At 44.0% G+C, this 18,164-nt stretch overlaps 1 protein-coding gene across 2 annotated transcripts; it reads left to right on the top strand.

Moving 5' to 3' along the window:
- The first annotated feature begins 3,994 nt into the window (after positions 1 to 3,994).
- Positions 3,995 to 17,506, top strand: LOC101914435 (hepatitis A virus cellular receptor 1 homolog). 2 transcript variants are annotated; one of them, XM_055811977.1, is made up of 9 exons: positions 3,995 to 4,152; positions 8,165 to 8,509; positions 9,667 to 10,092; positions 11,059 to 11,148; positions 12,604 to 12,663; positions 14,337 to 14,392; positions 15,024 to 15,108; positions 15,753 to 15,783; positions 16,859 to 17,506. In XM_055811977.1, exons 1-9 carry the CDS (start codon positions 4,008 to 4,010, stop codon positions 16,929 to 16,931), a joined length of 1,311 nt encoding a protein of 436 aa, XP_055667952.1. In that variant the 5' UTR covers positions 3,995 to 4,007; the 3' UTR covers positions 16,932 to 17,506. The 2 variants fall into 2 exon arrangements, with proteins under 2 accessions (XP_055667952.1, XP_055667954.1); XM_055811979.1 differs by lacking the exon at positions 14,337 to 14,392 and having other exon boundaries at positions 9,667 to 10,101.
- The last annotated feature ends 658 nt before the right edge of the window (positions 17,507 to 18,164 follow it).

Here is an 18,164-nt window from a genome sequence, read left to right on the forward strand (position 1 = left end):
AAACAGAAGCTGGGGACTTCCGAAACTCTTACCAAATATTGGTCAGCATCAGTCTTGCCCTGAAGCTGAGCCCGAGCAGCGATGTGGCACGCCAGATGCAGACGTTGCTGCCATGGGGATGACTTGCAGACTTACCACATAATTTTGATCCTTGAGTTCATCACTTTTGATGGAGTCATGCAAAGAACAAGGCTGTATTATACAATGAGACATAAAGGAGCAACAATAAAATCAGTAGGCGTTTGTGTTAGCAGCTGGCACCCTTGAGGCCATGGTCTGGGTGTGTTTTAAGGGGAGCTGGGGTTGGTGGAGCAGTTACCTCCCTTTCCTCCAGGTGGTAGAGATGGGAGGGCTTGAGCTGGCTGGGGAGGGCAGTGTTATCCCCCAGGAGTCCTGGAGAGCCTGGCTAAGGTGTGATATTGCAGGTGAGTGTGTTTGCAAAGACTCATGGAGGAGGGGAAGGCTCTTCATCCTGTTGAGGAAGGAAGAAATGGAAAGCATGGTGTGCTTTGCCTTTTCACTTGTGCTGTGCATTCTCTTGGGGCTGTCTGTTGCAGCAGGCACAAAGGTTAAAAATGAGATGAATTCATGGTTGGCTGAAGATGTCAGTGTGGGAGCACAGATGTTGGGTGATTACCAATCCCTGGGCCAGGAAAGGTGCTGGAGGAGACAAGCTCTGCCATCATCTCATGTGTTGTTGTGTTCTGTAAGAAGGTACCAAAACTAGAAAAGACCTGCTGCTGTTAGGCAGTATTTTTGTATTCGACTATTAGTAAACATTATTAAATACTGACACTACTGCAGATGTTTTCCTCCTGCCTGGCTGAGCATGTTGCTGCTGTGGGCTCTAGCCCATGACTGGAGCTGGAGGAGGTCTGATCTCGTCTCTGAACTAGATCTCAGAAAACATCTTCAGCAATTTCTGTTTTCTGCAACTTTACCAAATCCATCTCTACTGGGATCAGACAAGTGTGAAGTTTCCACACTTACTATTCTCACCGCTCGTGCTTTTTAAGGAGTTTGAGGACCACCCTTAAGACTGCTAATCATCAAAACTGCTTGCCAGCAAGGATTTTTTTTCTTAATATTACAGGCTAGTTCTTTTATCAGTGAATTTTCCATGTGAAATAACATTCTAGAATATCTGATAACCAAAATATTGATTAAAGTTTCCTTTCTGCTGTGCAGTGACTTGGTAAACAGGCTTTGCAAAGGTTGTGTGGAGCAAGAACTTTGCCTTGGCTATGTGTGTAATACATATAAATACATGCAGGCAGAAGGTCCCTCTGTTTTTTCCTTACTTCCCCTCATGTCAGTGGATCTTGGAACAGGCATTTCAAAATAAGGCCCAGAGATGAGCAGGTGGCACTTGGAGCCGGTTCACCCATTACGGGATTATCCAGCTGCACACAAACCGGCAGCACACTGAGTGTGGGATAGCTAACGAGCTGCAAACTGGTTTTTTTTTTTGAGACCGTGCTCTGCCCTGCCTTTTCTGCCTGCAAGAAGCTGCTAGATAGCAGAAAGCAAACCACATTTTTTTGGTTCTTCCCAGCACACTTGGATTTGGGGTGGCCTTTTTCAATGCACTCTGCTGCATTTAACCAAGTCTTGCTACAGAAACAAAGCTGGTATGATGCTGTGTTCATCCTCTTCCTTCCCTAGTCACCTGCAACATAAGGACCAATTCTGTTTGGAAAAGCTTCATGGAAATTGGTAGCTGGATAAAGATTCAAATTTGTGCCCCAGGTGGGATTCAGCTGCTCCCTGCACTGGCATCTGCAGAGCATTGACTCGCAGCTGCTGCTTGTGATACGAGTGATACGCAACAAAGGCAGGACTGGGATCATTGTAGGGAAAAGGTCTCCAAGATATTGGATCCATCAAGTTTCATTAGTTCTGTTCACAGAGCAGCTCAGGCTGTGTGTATTTGGCATTGCACGAGCTGTACCTGGTAGAATATAGCAAATTAGGTATTTTACCGATTGCTGGTTAACCTGCCTTGTGATGCTGAAAATAGGACACTCTTGTGTCTGTCCCCACTGGTTGCTGTTTGTGCTGCGCTAAAGCATGTGAGGGTACAGAGCAGCGCTGCAGCACCAATTTTATTCAGAATAAACTCAGAATAGTTTGTTGAGCTTCACGCTGCTTGAATCTGCCACTGAACTGGCTACAGCAGCATCAGTTTGCTAGATGCTGGTGAAGGAAACCAGGCATCCTGGCTTTGCTGGAGCCTGGTCTGTTGGGGGTCTGCTTCTTGCCACTGTGACATCATGGGGCTTGCCTCCTACCTCAGCGTACTACCGAGTCCAACTGGTCTGCAAGCAAAAGGGTCCTTCTCTGATGCTGTGTTGGAGGGGATGTCAAACAACTAATCCCTGTCCACTTTTCCTCAGCTACTCAAGATTTTGAAGACTTGTTCGTAGTGCCCCTTAGATTGTCTCTTTTCCAGGCTGACTCATCTTAGACTACCCATCTAATCCTCCTGTGGAAGTTCTACACTTTCCACCATTTTTTTCCCCTACTTGGCACCCTTTCTAGATTGAAGATATGCTTTTGTGGGGACTAGAGCAATGCATAGAATCCAAGGCAGATTTGTACAGTGCTGTAACGCTGTCTTCTGCTTTGTTTTCTATAGCTTTACTAATATAATGTTAAAAATTTACTAAAATAATGTTAAAATTTTATTTGCTTTTTTAAATGTTACCAGTTAGAGGCATGATATTTTTGTGGGCTTGACTATTCATGATAAGCCCAAAATCTCATTCCTGAGGGGTAATGTCTGGTTAAAGCCAATCATTTTATCATTTGAACTTGGATTTGCTCTCCCGTTTGCACCATGCTACATTGATTTGCATAGAATTTTGTCTATCAGCAATTCTTCATTCCTGACCTTAATGCCCTGAATTACTTTTGCTTTATTACTCATCTTTTCCAGAGGAAAATCTCCAGAGAACTTTATCGGTTTGTAAGAAAGTAAAAAAAAAAAAAGTCAGAAAGAGTAAAAAGTATTTCTTGGAGATGGTGTTGCGGATCTTTGAGAAGGATGATGTTTTGGCGAGAGAACATCTGTGTGAGTTCCTCCAAGGCTGTCTCTTCAAATAGAAAATATAAAGCTGGGGAAAGAAAGAGAGGGGTCTTCAAGCAGAAGGTAGAATCAGGGGAAGTGAGGGATGAAGAAAATGTGAGTGAAGACAAAGCCAGAGGTGGAGAGTAAGCCAAATGTGTAAAACTGTAAGCACAGAGCTTGTTCTTGCTGCTCAGTACCACAAAACAGCAACGGGCCTTAAGAATTCCAGTAAAGCAAAACAAATAGTATATTGGAATCTCTGATGGTTAGTGCCATGCTGAGTGTCTAGGAAGAGGGAAGGAGATAGAATGGGATAGGATAGGATAGTTCAGTTGGAAGGGACCTACAACAGTCATCTAGTCCAACTGCCTGACCACTGGGCTGACAAAAAGTCTGTTAAAAAAGCATGTTATTAAGGGCATTGTCCAAACACCTTTTAAACATTGACAGGCTTGGGGCATCAATCACCTCTTTAGGAAGCCTGTTCCAGTGTTTGACCACCCTTACAGTAAAGAAATGTTTCCTAATGTCCAGTCTAAACCTCCCCTCGTGCAGCTTTGAACCTTTCTCATGTGTCATATCGCTGGATCCCAGGGAGAAGAACTCAGCATCTCCCTCTCCACATCCCCTCCTCAGGAAGCTGGAGAGCAATGAGGTCGCCCCTCAGCCTCCTTTTCTCCAACTAGACAAACCTAGAGTGCTCCATCGCTCCTCATCGGCCGTGCCTTCCAGCCCTTCACCAGCTTTGTTACCCTCCTCTGGACACATCAAGTACCTTCATGTCCTTCTCAAGTTGTGGGGCCCAGAACTGCACCCAGGACTCAGAGGGAGCCTGTGCCGACGCTGATTTCAGCAGAAGAATCTCCTTGTTTGACCGGCACTGTCCGGAAGCGTAGAAGAGAAGTAGTTGCGGTACATAAAATCTGGGAATGGAGAAATGAGACTTCAGTGGGGCTCACTCAGCATCTCTGGGAAGTATACATTCTGGTTTTCTCTCCTTCTACTCACTGCCCTGGAGTTTCCGTCAGCTAAAATGTCCCATTTTGTGCTGTTTCACTGGATTATGGTACAGATCTTTATAGGTGAGTCTTCACCTGCTTTTTGTATTGCTTGCTCAGAAAACAAAATATTTTGTAAAATTAAAACCAGCGCCATTTGTTTTGTGAAAACAAATCAGTGGAAAAGGTCATAATCATATACAGAACTTCAAAAGTTTTATTAACTTACTGAGTTATTACGGATTGATTTATTTAAAAAACTTTTTTAAAAAAGTATGTGGTTTCCTCTGTGTATAGGCTTTGTTAGTTCCCCCATCCCCCCAAATTATCTAATTTCTTTACTACTGTTAAATGCATACTGCCGGCTTTGCTTTTTCCTCTCTCTCTCCACCATGTGACAGTGCTGACACAGCCCAAGCTGGGGAATTGAAATAGTGATGGAGTAATGAATGAGTATAATGATACAGAAAGGATTTTCTGAAACGCTGAGGGCTGCCTGCCACTGTGAACCGAGTAGGGGAAAGCGTGGCTGGAGGTTTGGGAGTAAACTCCCAAATGTGCACTTCACCTACCTAAAATCTGAACCCTTTTAAAAGAGATAGAAGTCAAAGAAGAGTAACTCGGGAGACAGGGTCTTGCAGGCATGGTTGGTACTGGCGACGTTTCTGCATGCACAATTAAGCATCAGCAAGGCAGTTTACAGATTGCCTGAGGCGGCTCGGGAATGTGGGTTCACCCCCTTTCACTGGGGCACGGGCTCCTGATGAGAGTTGTGCTTTTAAATCACTCAGGCATTTCAGGAAATTCTGTCTCAGATGACTCAATATTAATTGCGTGACCTCTTCCAGGATGAAATATTATGTGTAACATCTCTTCCAGCTGTGATGTTCTTAAATTGATCTGAAAAGCAGTGGAAAGGTTTGGTCAGCGGTGGGCTACACTGAGGGGCAAGAGGTGACTGATCCATAGCTCTTTGAGGCAAGGTAATACAACCTCCACAGAGTCTGCTGCCCCTGTGGAGCCTTGCTGGCACTTTGCTGCAGCCCAGGGAATATAATATTTTCTGTCTTTTGTAAGTTTTGGCAGAAAAAAGCAGGAGGGCTCTTTTCTTGCCAGATCTTCAGCCTTAAAATACATTGGAGGTACTCGCCTCCTATCGGTCTGATTTTCAAAAACTTTCTTAGATGCAGAGCTACTGAAGGATGAGGATGGGTTCTTGTTACCTTCTCTTTAACCTGGCTCAGTGCTGAGAATGGGTTATCTTGAGACTCAGGAAACCAGCAGAGTGGGCAGTTAGATGCTTCTTTTCTGTTTACCAGTCATTTTCTCTGCAATTTCATCAGTACAGAAGCTTCAAGAAGAAATACAAAAAAATAGGGTTGATAGGGAAAAGATGCCAAGTATCTTCTACAAAGAGGGAAAATTAATCCAGAAATAGATGAAGAAAAAAAACCCACGCTTTTTCAACCAGCTGTCTTGCCTGGAGGATGTATGTCTTTGTCCATCCAACGACCAGTCTGTGGGAGAGAAGACCACTACAACAGCAGCTGTTGGAGTTAGTGCTTAATACCAGCTGTCACTGAGGGTTAGTTCAAGAGACGCTATACATAAATATGTGTATATCAGTGTGATCTGAACAATTATGAGCACCTCTTTCTATTTTGGAACATGTATTAAACATCTGGAGTCCATTTCTCTCTCACTTGGATGAAGGATTTAGAGCAGCTTCGGTAGGATGACCCAGGCACAGCTGATGCTCAGGGTGCCTTGGGTCAGATCTGGATGCCTAGGAGGGTCACTGCTGTGGACAAGGGTAGGATTCTTCTCGCAGTAAGACCACAGTGTCACAATATAATGACCTCAGGAACCTCTTAATTTCAGAGATGTTAATTCAGTGCTCTTTACCACTTCTTTTGGAAAATGTGCCTGTGGAAGGGACTGCAACAGAGAAGGAATTAATTTAGTCCTTGCAGAGGTTCATAGTATTGAATCAAGGCTGTTGTGATATTGAAGCTTTCCATACCAACCTGCAGTGCAGGCAGATGTTAGCAACATTGGCTTCACATAAATTAAAACAGGATTTGAAACTGCAAATCCTGTAACTTTCTAGCACCAATACTGGTGGGAAACTGCACTGCAGACACTCTGGTGCCTTACGTCTTCCCTCTTCTTCTTATTTATTTATTTATTTATTTATTTATTTATTTATTTATTTATTTATAAGTTCAGGGCTCTGCTTCTTTCAAAGAGAAAAGCAGGAAAAAATTCATTAGTTAAAGGGTGGCTTAATGAAGCTGCTTTTGTGCTGTGCAGGACTGGGATGAAATAAGAACAGAAGATGAGCCTGTTTCTCCTCAGGCAGCAGTGACTCCAGCAACAGTTCAAACTGGTCTTAGTTTTACGCACATCTTTGTTGGGGTGACTGGAAAATACACATTAACCACGCAGTGACGAACCCCCCACTCCCCTAGGGATACTTTCAAGGGCAACCAGATGAACTGTTTTGTTCTGTTGTCACAGGAAAAGGCTGCTTTCTGTTTGTTTTGCTGTAACAAGGCAAACGCACCTTCCCTTTCCGAGGATTAGAACAAGCAGCCATCTTGCAAAGCCTTATCCTGTATTCAGGAATTCATTTTTTTTGCACACCCTCCCTTCATTTCCCTGCAAAAGCTTCTGCCCTTCACACCATATTGCATACTTTTTTCAGCATTTGGAGCCGTGGCAACCTGAACAAGTTGGCTTATCTTGCCAACGGGATAAGCAATAACGAAGCTGAAATGTCATCCCAATAACAAGTCGTGAGGCAGCCTGCCACAGACTAAATCCTCACCTGAGGAATAGTCCATTAAAGACAAAACAAAAGAGACATAGACGCAGTTGGAAGCATCTGTTTGCTATCTGGGAGTTACGCCAAAAAGAAAAGGCATTCAAACAGCTGGCAAAATAGAAACGTCTGGCAAACCAGGGCCAAAGCTGGTGATGCTAGCAGCAACCGCTGTAAGCCGTCTTTGGGGTAAGCGAGCTGGCCATGAGACATCAGGTCTGTGGGATGATCCTCCTGCTGCAGCAGAGGACCAGATCTGGATGCTCCCCAGGTCCCACAGTTCCTGCTCCACCATGTGTAAATGATAACATGGGGGAAAAAGGCAACAAGGTAGGAGGACCGACACAGGCTAGGTGAATGTAAACCAGAAAAGATTTGTTCCTTTATGGGAACCTTTCTTGTATAGCGCCTTTCATGAAGAAGAAATCTGTTTTAGGGCAATCGTAAGAATTGCATAGACAGTTAGGAGGGAACAATATGTGGTGAAGATTCAGGTCAGATGCTAAGGTGGGTATTGCTGTAAACACTGAGTAAAGCTGGTCATTAAGAGTAAGAGCACGAGGGAAGCATGCATATGCTCTTTTTAACATTTAACATTTAACACCAGCAGCTAAAGCCTCTATGCTCACAGTGCTCTGCAAGGTGGGTGGGAGAGCTGGCAGGGCTTGCTCAGAAACAGAAAAAACAGCGCATTCTCTGAGAACAGGTTCCCATACAGATCCCACTGCTCTGCCAGCTTAATTAGGCCCTAATTTTACACAAGAATAGCTATTTTGGACCCTGCCATTGAGACTGTCAGTGAAAGGCGACTGTGACAGCATTTCCTTTTTGAAGATGTTGGTGGACTGAGAAACCCAGGTGTATTTCACACCAGGTTCCTGAACAACTTTCAAACAGTCTCTTAGGAGAGGAGATGGGATGGGAGCAGAGCTCCCAAATTCCATTTGCACACGTCGAGTCTGTGCTTAGGCTGCCAGCGACAGACCTCAGCTTCGCTCACCGCATGTTTGGTATGGGCGATGTATTTTGGGAGCAGCCCTCCAGCAGCTGCCTGTGGCGAGAGCATGGAGCCCTCCAGCAGTGAGCCCATGTCAGCAAGCTCCTGGCCATAGCCTGTGGTGTCCTGAGCCCACAAGCTCCAGGAGAAGGCTCGGGGGATCAGGAACTGTGGCCTGCCTGCAGGCAGGAGTGTTTCTTTCCCTGCTTTATTGCATTGCATAGTCATGCATCGGAGACTGCCAGCTCTCATCTTTCCTTGTCCTTCCTTGACAGCGCACGCAGCATCCGAGGCTGTTGTTAGAGGAGTAGTAGGGCAACCTGTTCAGCTGCCCTGCCTCTACCGGGTGGCACGCCATCAGGACATCTCCGACATGTGCTGGGGCAGAGGCCCGTGCCCAAATTCGAAGTGCAGTAACAAAATTTTGCACACCACTGGAAATCGGGTGACGTTCAGGAAATCTCAGAGGTACAATCTCCGGGGCTATATTTCCTATGGAGATGTGTCTCTCACGATCGGGAAGGTGAAGGCTGAAGATGCAGGTACATACTGCTGCCGCGTGGAGATCCCAGGCTGGTTCAATGACATCAAACAGAACATACGGCTGGAGGTGGTCAGAGGTGAGTCTGGGGACCTTCGTGATACAGCTGTCAGGAAGAAACCTCTCACTGGGTAGGAGTTTAAAATTGGAGTTTATGTGTTTGGGGTTTTTTTTTTGTTTGTTTGTTTGTTTGTTTTGGCAAACCCCCCCACTTTTCCTAAATAATACAGTTTCTAAGTGAGGTCTGCAACCAGTTGCTAGATTGAACCACATTCAATGAGCAGTTTTGATGAGGAAATAGTAACTTTTACCCTTTTTTTTTTTTTTGCCTTTCAAATGAAATATTTAGTTTCTCATTGTGTAGCTATATTTGACATTTAAAATATGATGGAATTATAAAAGGGATTTATTGTTTGAAGAGCCCTTGGAATGAAATTCAGTTTTGCCTTTGGGGTTCACCCCAACACAAAAAAGGCTTTAGTTGGTTCATGTCATAACGAGACCCATGTGTTTAGAAATTTTGTCTCAGGGTCTTGAAGGACTTTTCCCTTCCCATTATTTTGCTGAGCTGCAGGATAATGTGAGAGTCTTACAAAGTTGGGAAGAGGCTGAGAAGCATTGCGAAGCACAGAAAAAAAATGATGGTTCCCACCCTCCACAATGAAGACAGACAATCTTTTTCTGACTTTTATGGGGTGTTCAGGCATGCAGGTGGTGCTGATGTGCACAACACTCTTGTATGCTTGTGATATACAGGAGAGTGGGGGAAAAATGCTGAAGTCCCATGTCCATCCCTGAGTCTGAGGGCAACAGAGCTCAAAAAAAAAAAAAAAAAAGAAAGGATGGGTTGAGAAGATTAGCAAGAAGCTTGTAGCTGAAAATCGAGTGATTTTATTTTATTTTTACAAGTACGTTGAGAAGCAAAATCACAAAGTTTGCAAATTTTTGGTTCTACCATGCAAGGTTCTGGCCCTTCCTTTTCTGTAAGGGGGTTAAGGAGGGGGTGTCTGAAACTTACTGGGGGAAAAAAAAAGCACATCTGTAAATATGGCAACTGATCTGGCTGGGGCATGTTTTCTGCTAACTGAACAACCTTTTTAATAAGCAACTCTCCCACCTTATTCTCAGTATTTTAGCAGCTAGATAACCTTCAATCATTTCTGGTTGGTTTTCCTCAGGGCTCGGATCAGAATGCTCTGATCTGCCTTTTCTTTTGACTATGTTTTTTCCGTGCAGCCCCTCCAGTGATGACAACCACTACAAGAAAGGCTCCCGTTTCCCCCAAACATTTTCGAAAAACAGCTTCTGCTCCCCAAGCAACCTCTGATCATCAAACAACAGCAGAGACTGCTGTTCTCCTGACAACCACTGTCCCTGGACCAACAACTGCAGCCACCGATCATCAAGCCACAGCAGGGACTGCTGTCCTCCTGACAACCACTGTCCCTGAAGCAACAACTGCAGCCACCAAGCCTCCAGCAGTAACTACACTGGAGACCATTGCTCCCCCAACATTTGCTGGAACAGCAAATGATGCTTTTCTAGCAAGTATAGTGACAACCAGTGCTCTCCCAGATTTTCCAACTGATTTCCAAGAAGCTGATAGGAGGATTGAAGATGACAGCGTGTTCTGCTCAGCAGAGCCTGTCCCTCTTCCTGGAGGTACAAAGGGTAGCCAGCACGAATTCTTTCTTGTCTCTGTGTAGCAGAGATGGTCTGTGTTAGCCTGACCCTGCCATCATAGAGACTCTCCAGATACTTGTATTTGTATCTGGGAGGTTTTCTCCAAGATGCCTATAGGTATGTCTCAGTAGGTTTAAAGAAACACAGGTCAAATGTTGTAAATGCTGTCAAACTAGGGTGAACGGCCAGGTCAGCAGAGGATCAGGCTCGTATTCAGGGGTTTAACAGGCTGGAAAAATAATGTGACAGAAACCTCATGAAGTACAACAGAAATAAATGCAAAGTCTTGCACTTGGGATGCAGTAAGAAAGATTCATTCAAATATGCACTATTTTTTTTTCTTGATTTGGGAAAGACAATTGTAAATGGTCTGCTGAAAAGGTTAGTTTAGAGCATGTTGTGCTTGAGCAATAGAGTCAGTGGGAATTCAAAACATGCTTAAAATTGAGTACTTACATTGTCATCCCAAATGAAGGCTGTTGTTAATATTAATACTTACTTGATCAAAGTGACCTGTTCTCATCCTAACCATCCCTAGGTCACTACTTTATCTGCATCAGTGACCTCTTTTCCACAGATTGATGTCTGCACACAAGGCTGGGTTTTTTATGTTTTTGGGGTCTTCTACCACTTGAAGTTCTTTCTGAACCTCTGAGAACAGCTTTTCTGTATCATCTTTCATCTTCCAGCCATAACAACACACCCCAGTTAAACTTGGCAACAATTAGCTACAACTACAGCTGAACTCTCAAAACGTCTAAACGCTGGACATGTTACTAAAGTACATAATTTGTCTGGGTAGGATGAGCTGCAGGCATGAAAACCAAGGTACAGATTTTCACCTCTTAGTTGCAGATGCAGAACCGTGTAAGCAATTTTGAATGCCAGACGAAGACCCTCCTAATCAGCGATCTTTATAAACGTTACTTTTTTACTTTGTTTTAGTGACCACTGAATTCCCAAGTACACTTTCAGCTGCAGAGGGAACTAAAAGTGCTCACACTTCTCTCATGGTGGAAGAAGTGCCAAGTGCAGGTGAGGAGGATAACGTTGCAAGGTCAGAAGTTGCATGTTCAAGAGAAATGAAGAAGTTGTCTTAAACAAAAGTATTGACTATTTTGAAGTGTATCAAACGTACCGATTCATTGCATCTGTAAGTAAGAGGTATCTGGAGTCCACACTGTTTGTTTGAAATCAGGATGTAACAACAGCTGAGAAAAACATGTTTTTAAGCATCCAAAGGAAGCAGATATTGAGTCACTCACTACTGTCTGGTATCTCAGGTCTGAGAAAAGTTAAGAACTGATCTTTGTCACCATTCAAGCTGAAATTTGTCATCACTGTGAGTTCATTGAGCTTTCCATTTTAAATCCTCCCTGAGTGTTGTGAGCTTTGAACCCCATTGAACGTATTCAGTCAGATGTGGCCGCAGGCTCAGCTCCTCAGAGCTCAACGTGTGTCCTTGGTCATGACAGAAAGCAGCAGGTAATTACCACAATCATCAGTCATCCCTTCAAGAGAAAAGGAACGGGTATACAAACCCACACCGTATCTGAGGAATGAACAAACTTACATGAAGTTTGCACTTAGTATCTCTCAGTCAAGTACAAAAGTAGAATGACACAAGTTACTCAGGTGTGATAGTCTGTCTGCTAGGTGCCCTCAAGTGAGGACTTAAAAAAAGGAAAGCTAAAATTCAAGGATGACATGTCATATGTGGCTGTTAAGAGAGTCCTTTTAGTTTCAACTGGTGTCAAGAATCCCTTCATTCTTGAAAACACAGTATTTAGGGTTTTGTGGATCTCCTTTTGCTAGACGTAGAGACTTACTGCAGAAATGGAGTTTAGGAAACAGTTCCTTAATGCCCCTGGAGAGAGCTTACAGAAGAGACTAAACTGGTCTCTTGAGGATTTGTGAGGGTTTCTCACCCCTGCCTCACGTGCCGTCTGTCCGATACAGTTCTGGACAATGCCTATATTCTGCCATTGCAAATGGGAAGTTTTGCAAAGGGTCTTACCTCTGGGATTCTGGGGACAACTTGAGTTGTGACTGTGGGCTAGAGAGAGCCACCACAAAAGCAATAACAGCAGAAAACGTACCGTGCTTATGTGAATCATGTACACACCCACCCATGCAAAAACCTGTGTCATGATGTTTCTGAGAACCAAACTGTCATAAATGTGTGAAAATGCTGCAACATAATCGAGCGCTGTCTAGTAAGAGCCATAAGCCAAGTTAAACTCTTGACTCAGTCCCCTTTTACTCTGTGAAATAATGCACTAAATGGACGAACTTCAGCCTTAATGATGTAAGAGAAGGCTAATTTGTTGCTGAACTCTGTACTGATGTTTGCACACTGGCTGGGAGATAAACCTGTGGTTGAGACCCTCCATCTCCAAGCCAGATAGGTTGGGTTAGCTGTGGGGGGTTGGTTCCTGCTGACCAGGCTCTGATATAATTTCTATTCTGTCTCCACCTGCTTTGTCCCAGCAACAACCCCACCAGTGCCAGCCATGCTTCAGACCCCGAAGAGAACCTTTGCATCTACAGGTATGGAAATTAAGGAGCAATAGTTGCCCCCATCCGTCTGGCTGCAGCGTGCTGCCAGAAAGTTTGATTTCGACTCGTGGGGCACATCAGAGTGTAATATGCACTTGTTGTGTGTCTGGGGGTAGTTCTGCTGCCCTCTGAGAGAGGGCAAGAGGGGTGTCATAAAACAGGCAAATGGCAAAATGCAATGCTCATGTATCCCTGAGACTCTTAGCACTTGCTAACTAGCACTTTATTAGTGAGGTTTGGGGTTTTTTTAGCACTTATTAGAATGTAGCTGTAGTGCTTATTAGCCATAATCTCTTTTCTACTCCAGTGCAAATTTCTAGCCACAGTTGCATGCATATGAGCTTCCTGTGCCTTGTCCATGCCTTTGATAAAAATGCATTTTTTTTTAATTTGATAAAATTATTTGATACATGGAGACAAATCAACTCAGCTCTCATAGAGAGCTGATCAGATTTGAAAAAATTGGGAGAGATTAGGTTGTTCACTGAATAAGATAGTCTGAAAAGTTAAAAAATATAGAAAAGAAAACAACCAATTTTTTTTTCTAACAGGATTATTTGTGGCCATCTGATCATCCTCATGTGACATTCTGGGTGTCTCAGGCATATTAAGGTTTCCTTTGGCTGTGGTCTTGGGTGCTGCAAGTGTGTTACATATACATGCCTCGACAAATGACTCATCTGGTCCCTGGTACATTTTGCTCAGATGGAGACTCTGGTTGTTCTCCTGTCAAACCTTTGAAAGCACTACTCATCACAGCCTTTCTATACATTAAGGCATGACTTAAGGCATAGCAGCTTTCCTGTCATAGGGTGTAAGCTGAGGTTTTGGTTCACTAAGCTGAGTGACTCCTCTGTTTTTAAGATGCTGCTAAACATTCAGTGCTTCCTGTGACAGATCAAGTGCTCCAAATACTTAAATACCTCAGTACTTTGTAGCATGAAGTCATGATGAAACAAAGCCCAGTCTAGATTAACTTCTTGTGACTTTACATTCATTAGCAAAAATGAGAGTAGAATCATAGAATAACAGCAAAGTTTGCTACTAGAGTTCTTCAGCATTCATTTAGTTCATCCTTATTTCCAAAGCTTAGAAAACTATAACTGAATTATCCTTAATATCCCTAGATTAAAAAAAAAAAAAAGAAAAATCTTCATCATCATCTTCATAGAGTTTTGTTAAATCTATGGTAAGTTAGCTGAATGTAAAAATGTTTCCTGTGGTTTTTAGTACTAATGCAGCTTTCAAAAACTGCAATCACACTGAAGTCTGACCACAGTTAAACTGATGCAGCTCCTCCACTTAGGCTTGTACCTTGTTTACTACTGCTACTGCCTACAACATCTGGCCATGCTCACAGAAGTCAACATCTGTTCACAGCAGACAAGTTTCTATTGCCTGGCTTCATAGGCTGTCCCCAGGAAGCCTCCTCTTCCCTTGATGAGGACTGACATTTCCCAATGACTGCCTGATATACCATTTGTGGCTGAAATATTGTTCCCTTTTGGTTGCAAGGTGCTTTATTTCTCCTGCTCAGGGCCAGATTTTGCTCTCCTCATTCCCTGAGAGTTCATTAGTCCTTGACTAAAGCAGTGACAACCACAGTGGCCATCACTCCTTCAGGTGACTGTGCCAGTAATAATTGCAATCTCTTTTATTTTCAGGGATTTCAGGAAGTTCAGATAGCAAGGCTGAAAAACATGATGGTAACAGAGATAAGGTAAAACTTCCTTTAAGTTTCAAGTGTTTAACTAGAAGCCAGAAGGACAGCAGGACATGCTAGTGATTTTCAATGTATTCATACTAAAGGGACAGCGTTTGCAAACAGTAGCTTGAACTTCTGTTTAGTAGCTCAGGAACCATCTATTCATCTTTCCAGTGGTTAAAGCCGAAGCCTGTGAGCATCCCATCTGGCTTGGACATGTCAGAAAAACCTCATCGCCCTGACACCCCTGCAGGAGGCAGAGGAAGCATCCTCGGGGTGTGACTAGGCAAAAGGCAGCTTAGGAGGGCTGTTACGCTGCCCTGTCTCTGATTAAGAGAAGGATGAGGGTGACTAAGCTTCTCCTTTAGACACCTTATTAAGAAGTTCATGTTAAGTGGGATGAATCTAGGCTCAAATGCTTTAGAAGAAGATTTATTAAATACTTAACAGGTAATTCATGTTGTTTGTCACGATCAGCCTGATGTGTCTTTTCCATGCTTTGCACAGACAAGCTCAGAAAAGCATTGCAAACTCCAGCCCAGATGTTTCAGAGCTCTTAGCCATTAGGGCAACCCACTCTGGTGTGAGTAGGTCTGAAGTAAATGTGCCTCTAAAGCCTCTTCAGTTTTTCTCTTCTCCCTTCCAGTTTGTCAGCTATGGCGTTCTCATTGCCTGTCTCATAGTGGTGTCCGTTCTTTTCATATTGATGCCCTCACTGTTGTTTTGGAAACGTAAGTATCCCTGAGCACATGATTTCTTAGTGTTTCTAATGCTGGCCTAGTGCAGAGGTGCTCCTGTATCTCTGGTTAATCTTCTGGTGTGTCTGCCACGGCCCCTGTGACAGCGCTGTTCATTGAGGGTGACACAGCACGGGAACAGGCTGTGGAGTCCCCTCCTGCGGGGACATTCCAACCCCCCCTGGACACGACCCTGTGCAACCTGCTCGAGGTGACCCTGCTTTAGCGGGGGGTTGGACTAGGTGCTCTCCAGAGGTCCCTTCCCACCCCGACCAGTCTGTGACTCCGTGATTTTGTGGGGGCTGCTGTCCTTACTCCAGGACTGCATCATGCCGAGGGGACTAGGGAGCATGAGTTGGGGGGGGAGCCTGTGCAAAGAACTGGTTCACTCCCTTGTTGCAGGTCTGGCTCATCTTGTTGGTTCTTGCTTTATAGTAGAGTGGTCCCGTAGTAAAGTCTCCTGGAATCGCTCCTGACAGGCATCGGTGTAACTTCAATCAGAATGGGATCCTTTCTTCCCTGCTTAGCCCACTGAAATTTTGCAGCTTGCTGTCTTTGCTTATGAACTCATTTGACAGATTCATTAGAATTATAGATTTCTTTTTGCCTCTGTGACATTAATATTATTTTGTTTCTAGGTAAACACACCAAGAAGTTTATAATAAAAAGGTAATCCATTCTGTAATTTCCTATTAAAAGTTCCAATGTAATTTTTCTTAGAGGCAGGAAGGTATGGGCCATGGATTGTAATGGGTGTAGTACTGGCTTGTGGTGCTGCCTACCAAAACTGTATTATGAGAAAGCTTCAGATAACTTCACCCCAGAAAATCAAACAGTTCCTGGATACTGCTTCTATGTAGCAATCAACAGACATCCAGAGCACCAGAGAATGTGAGGAACCGGTACTTACTGATATGTAGTGACCCCAGCTCAAGGAAGTTCCTAATCTGCTTTATTCTTTGATCAAAAACCAGGACATAACTATGATGGGATTATTTTAAAGAAATGAAGAGATAAATGATTATGATGATCAACCAGCAAAATGATTGCTCAGAAATGGATCAGGGATTTATGGACCCCCAAGGAGTAGCAATTCATGCCAATGCATGAAGAATGGGTCCCCTGAAGGGTACACTGCAGCAGTGTGGCAGACCAAGCTTTCCACCACCAGATCAATCTTGCAGCTCTCACGGGGCCACTGCACCCTCGCACACACTCCTTGGGTCACACTGAAGTCTCTGAGGCGATCACTGAGGTGATTCTTTTGAGGCAGATATGAAATATGGAAGTATGGTGAGTCACCCTGCACGAGGGTGATGTTCATGTGTTCTGGCTTATCTTGAATAAAATATTTCTCTAGACAAAACCACGGGGCAGTTCAGTGAAGTATCTCTTTGCCAAAGATCAATAATTTTTCAGTGGTAGATGGTCCCTCACTGCATACCATGCCTAGGAGATAAGGACTGGGGCCCAAGGAGAGACTTTTTTCTGAATCCCCTGGTGGTTACCCTACAGCTGTCATTATAAGATCTGGACAGCCCTTTCCTATCCATCAGAAGGATGTAAGTAAGGTAAATACTTCTCTGATGTAAAAAGTAGGCATTGCACCATTGAAGTTAGTGGACTCAGTAGCTACTGGTCCCCATTTTGATGGGAATTTGCTGATGTTACAAATAAGAAAGGCTGCTCTGAAGCAGCAATGTGCTTTTGCCCCATCCATAGTGATCTATGCTTCTCACTACAGCTTTGGACCACCAGAAAACCCTGAAAAAGTTTTCAGTGGCGCTGAAGGAGAAAACAGCATTTTTTCCCTGTGAAGAGCTCCTACATCTGTGGATGCCACGGAAAATAAAAAGGGCCTGTCTCGTGCTGCATTGAGAGGTGCTTACGAGCCCTAAAAATATCAATGGATGTAAACCAAAGGCCAAAGCTTCAACTGGGAAAATTTTAAATCTTTGTGCAAAGTTTGTCATGTCACCTTTAAAATCACTGCATCAAGAAGCTACTTTAAGAAGGTCCTTTACGCATTATTCATAGGTGTTTCTGGCATCTGCCTTCTTACTAATAATACTACGTTACAGAACTGAATTTGTTTTTCTCCATTTTTACTAATGCTTTTCCCTGAATACGAGTTATACTGTGAGGAACAGAAGAGAGAAGAAATAACATGGAATGCTGCCTAACTTCAAATTGCTAAAGAAAAAGAAAAAAAAAAATCAGCAGATGCAGTTCTTACTGCTTTTATATAATCAAGAGAAAAATTAAACTATGACAATGCTATGAGTATAAATCAAAAATGTAGACTACTTAAGGGGTACCAATGCTGCCTGTGATTCAGCGTGTTTGAATGACCCTTGGAGACCATGTTAATAAACTTTGTAATTTATCGCTAGCAGTTGCATTTTTTATGCCACATCCTAAGGCATTTGAACAGGAGTTATTCCTCAGGTATTGAAATGCCTGGTGTGCTGTCTCAGCCCTCCAAAGAAGTACTGCAGCACTTCCAGACGTGGGGGAAAGCCCGCAAGTCCAGCCTGCAGGGAAATGTTTCTTTCCTGACCCTACAAACCCTCGTCCCACTCATTTGTAAAACCACGTCTCCCCATCAACGTGCGTAGGGGATCCCCCATCGTTCCTTTGGAGTTGCCTGTTGGTCCTCACGACAACGACCTGCAAAGATCAGCAGCTCTGGTGGCGGAGCCTGCTTGGCGATGCAGACTGGCACCATGCAGCCCCAGGGTGCTTCATCTCAGCCCCAGCACCCGGTCACAGGTTAGCCTAGTGCTGCCTGGCTGGGTTTTGTATGGGTGACATTGGGGTGCCTGGTCCCACCGGTGCTGCCCATTTACCTTGCAGAGAAGGTGGAGGTGAGAAGCACAATGCTGAGCACAGCCACATCTTGGGAACTTGCCCATCCCTTCAGGTGCCCATGGGAGATGGGTGAAGCTACCTCAGTGTTCCTGAGCAGCCTAGGCAAAAATCCTGTGATCTCCATGGAAAGGCTCTGGAAACAAGAAAAACAGCAAAGCAGGAGAGATGAGTGTGTCATT

This window comes from Falco peregrinus, chromosome 8 (genome assembly GCF_023634155.1).
Source record: "Falco peregrinus isolate bFalPer1 chromosome 8, bFalPer1.pri, whole genome shotgun sequence".
In the NCBI taxonomy this organism is placed as follows: Eukaryota; Metazoa; Chordata; class Aves; order Falconiformes; family Falconidae; genus Falco; species Falco peregrinus.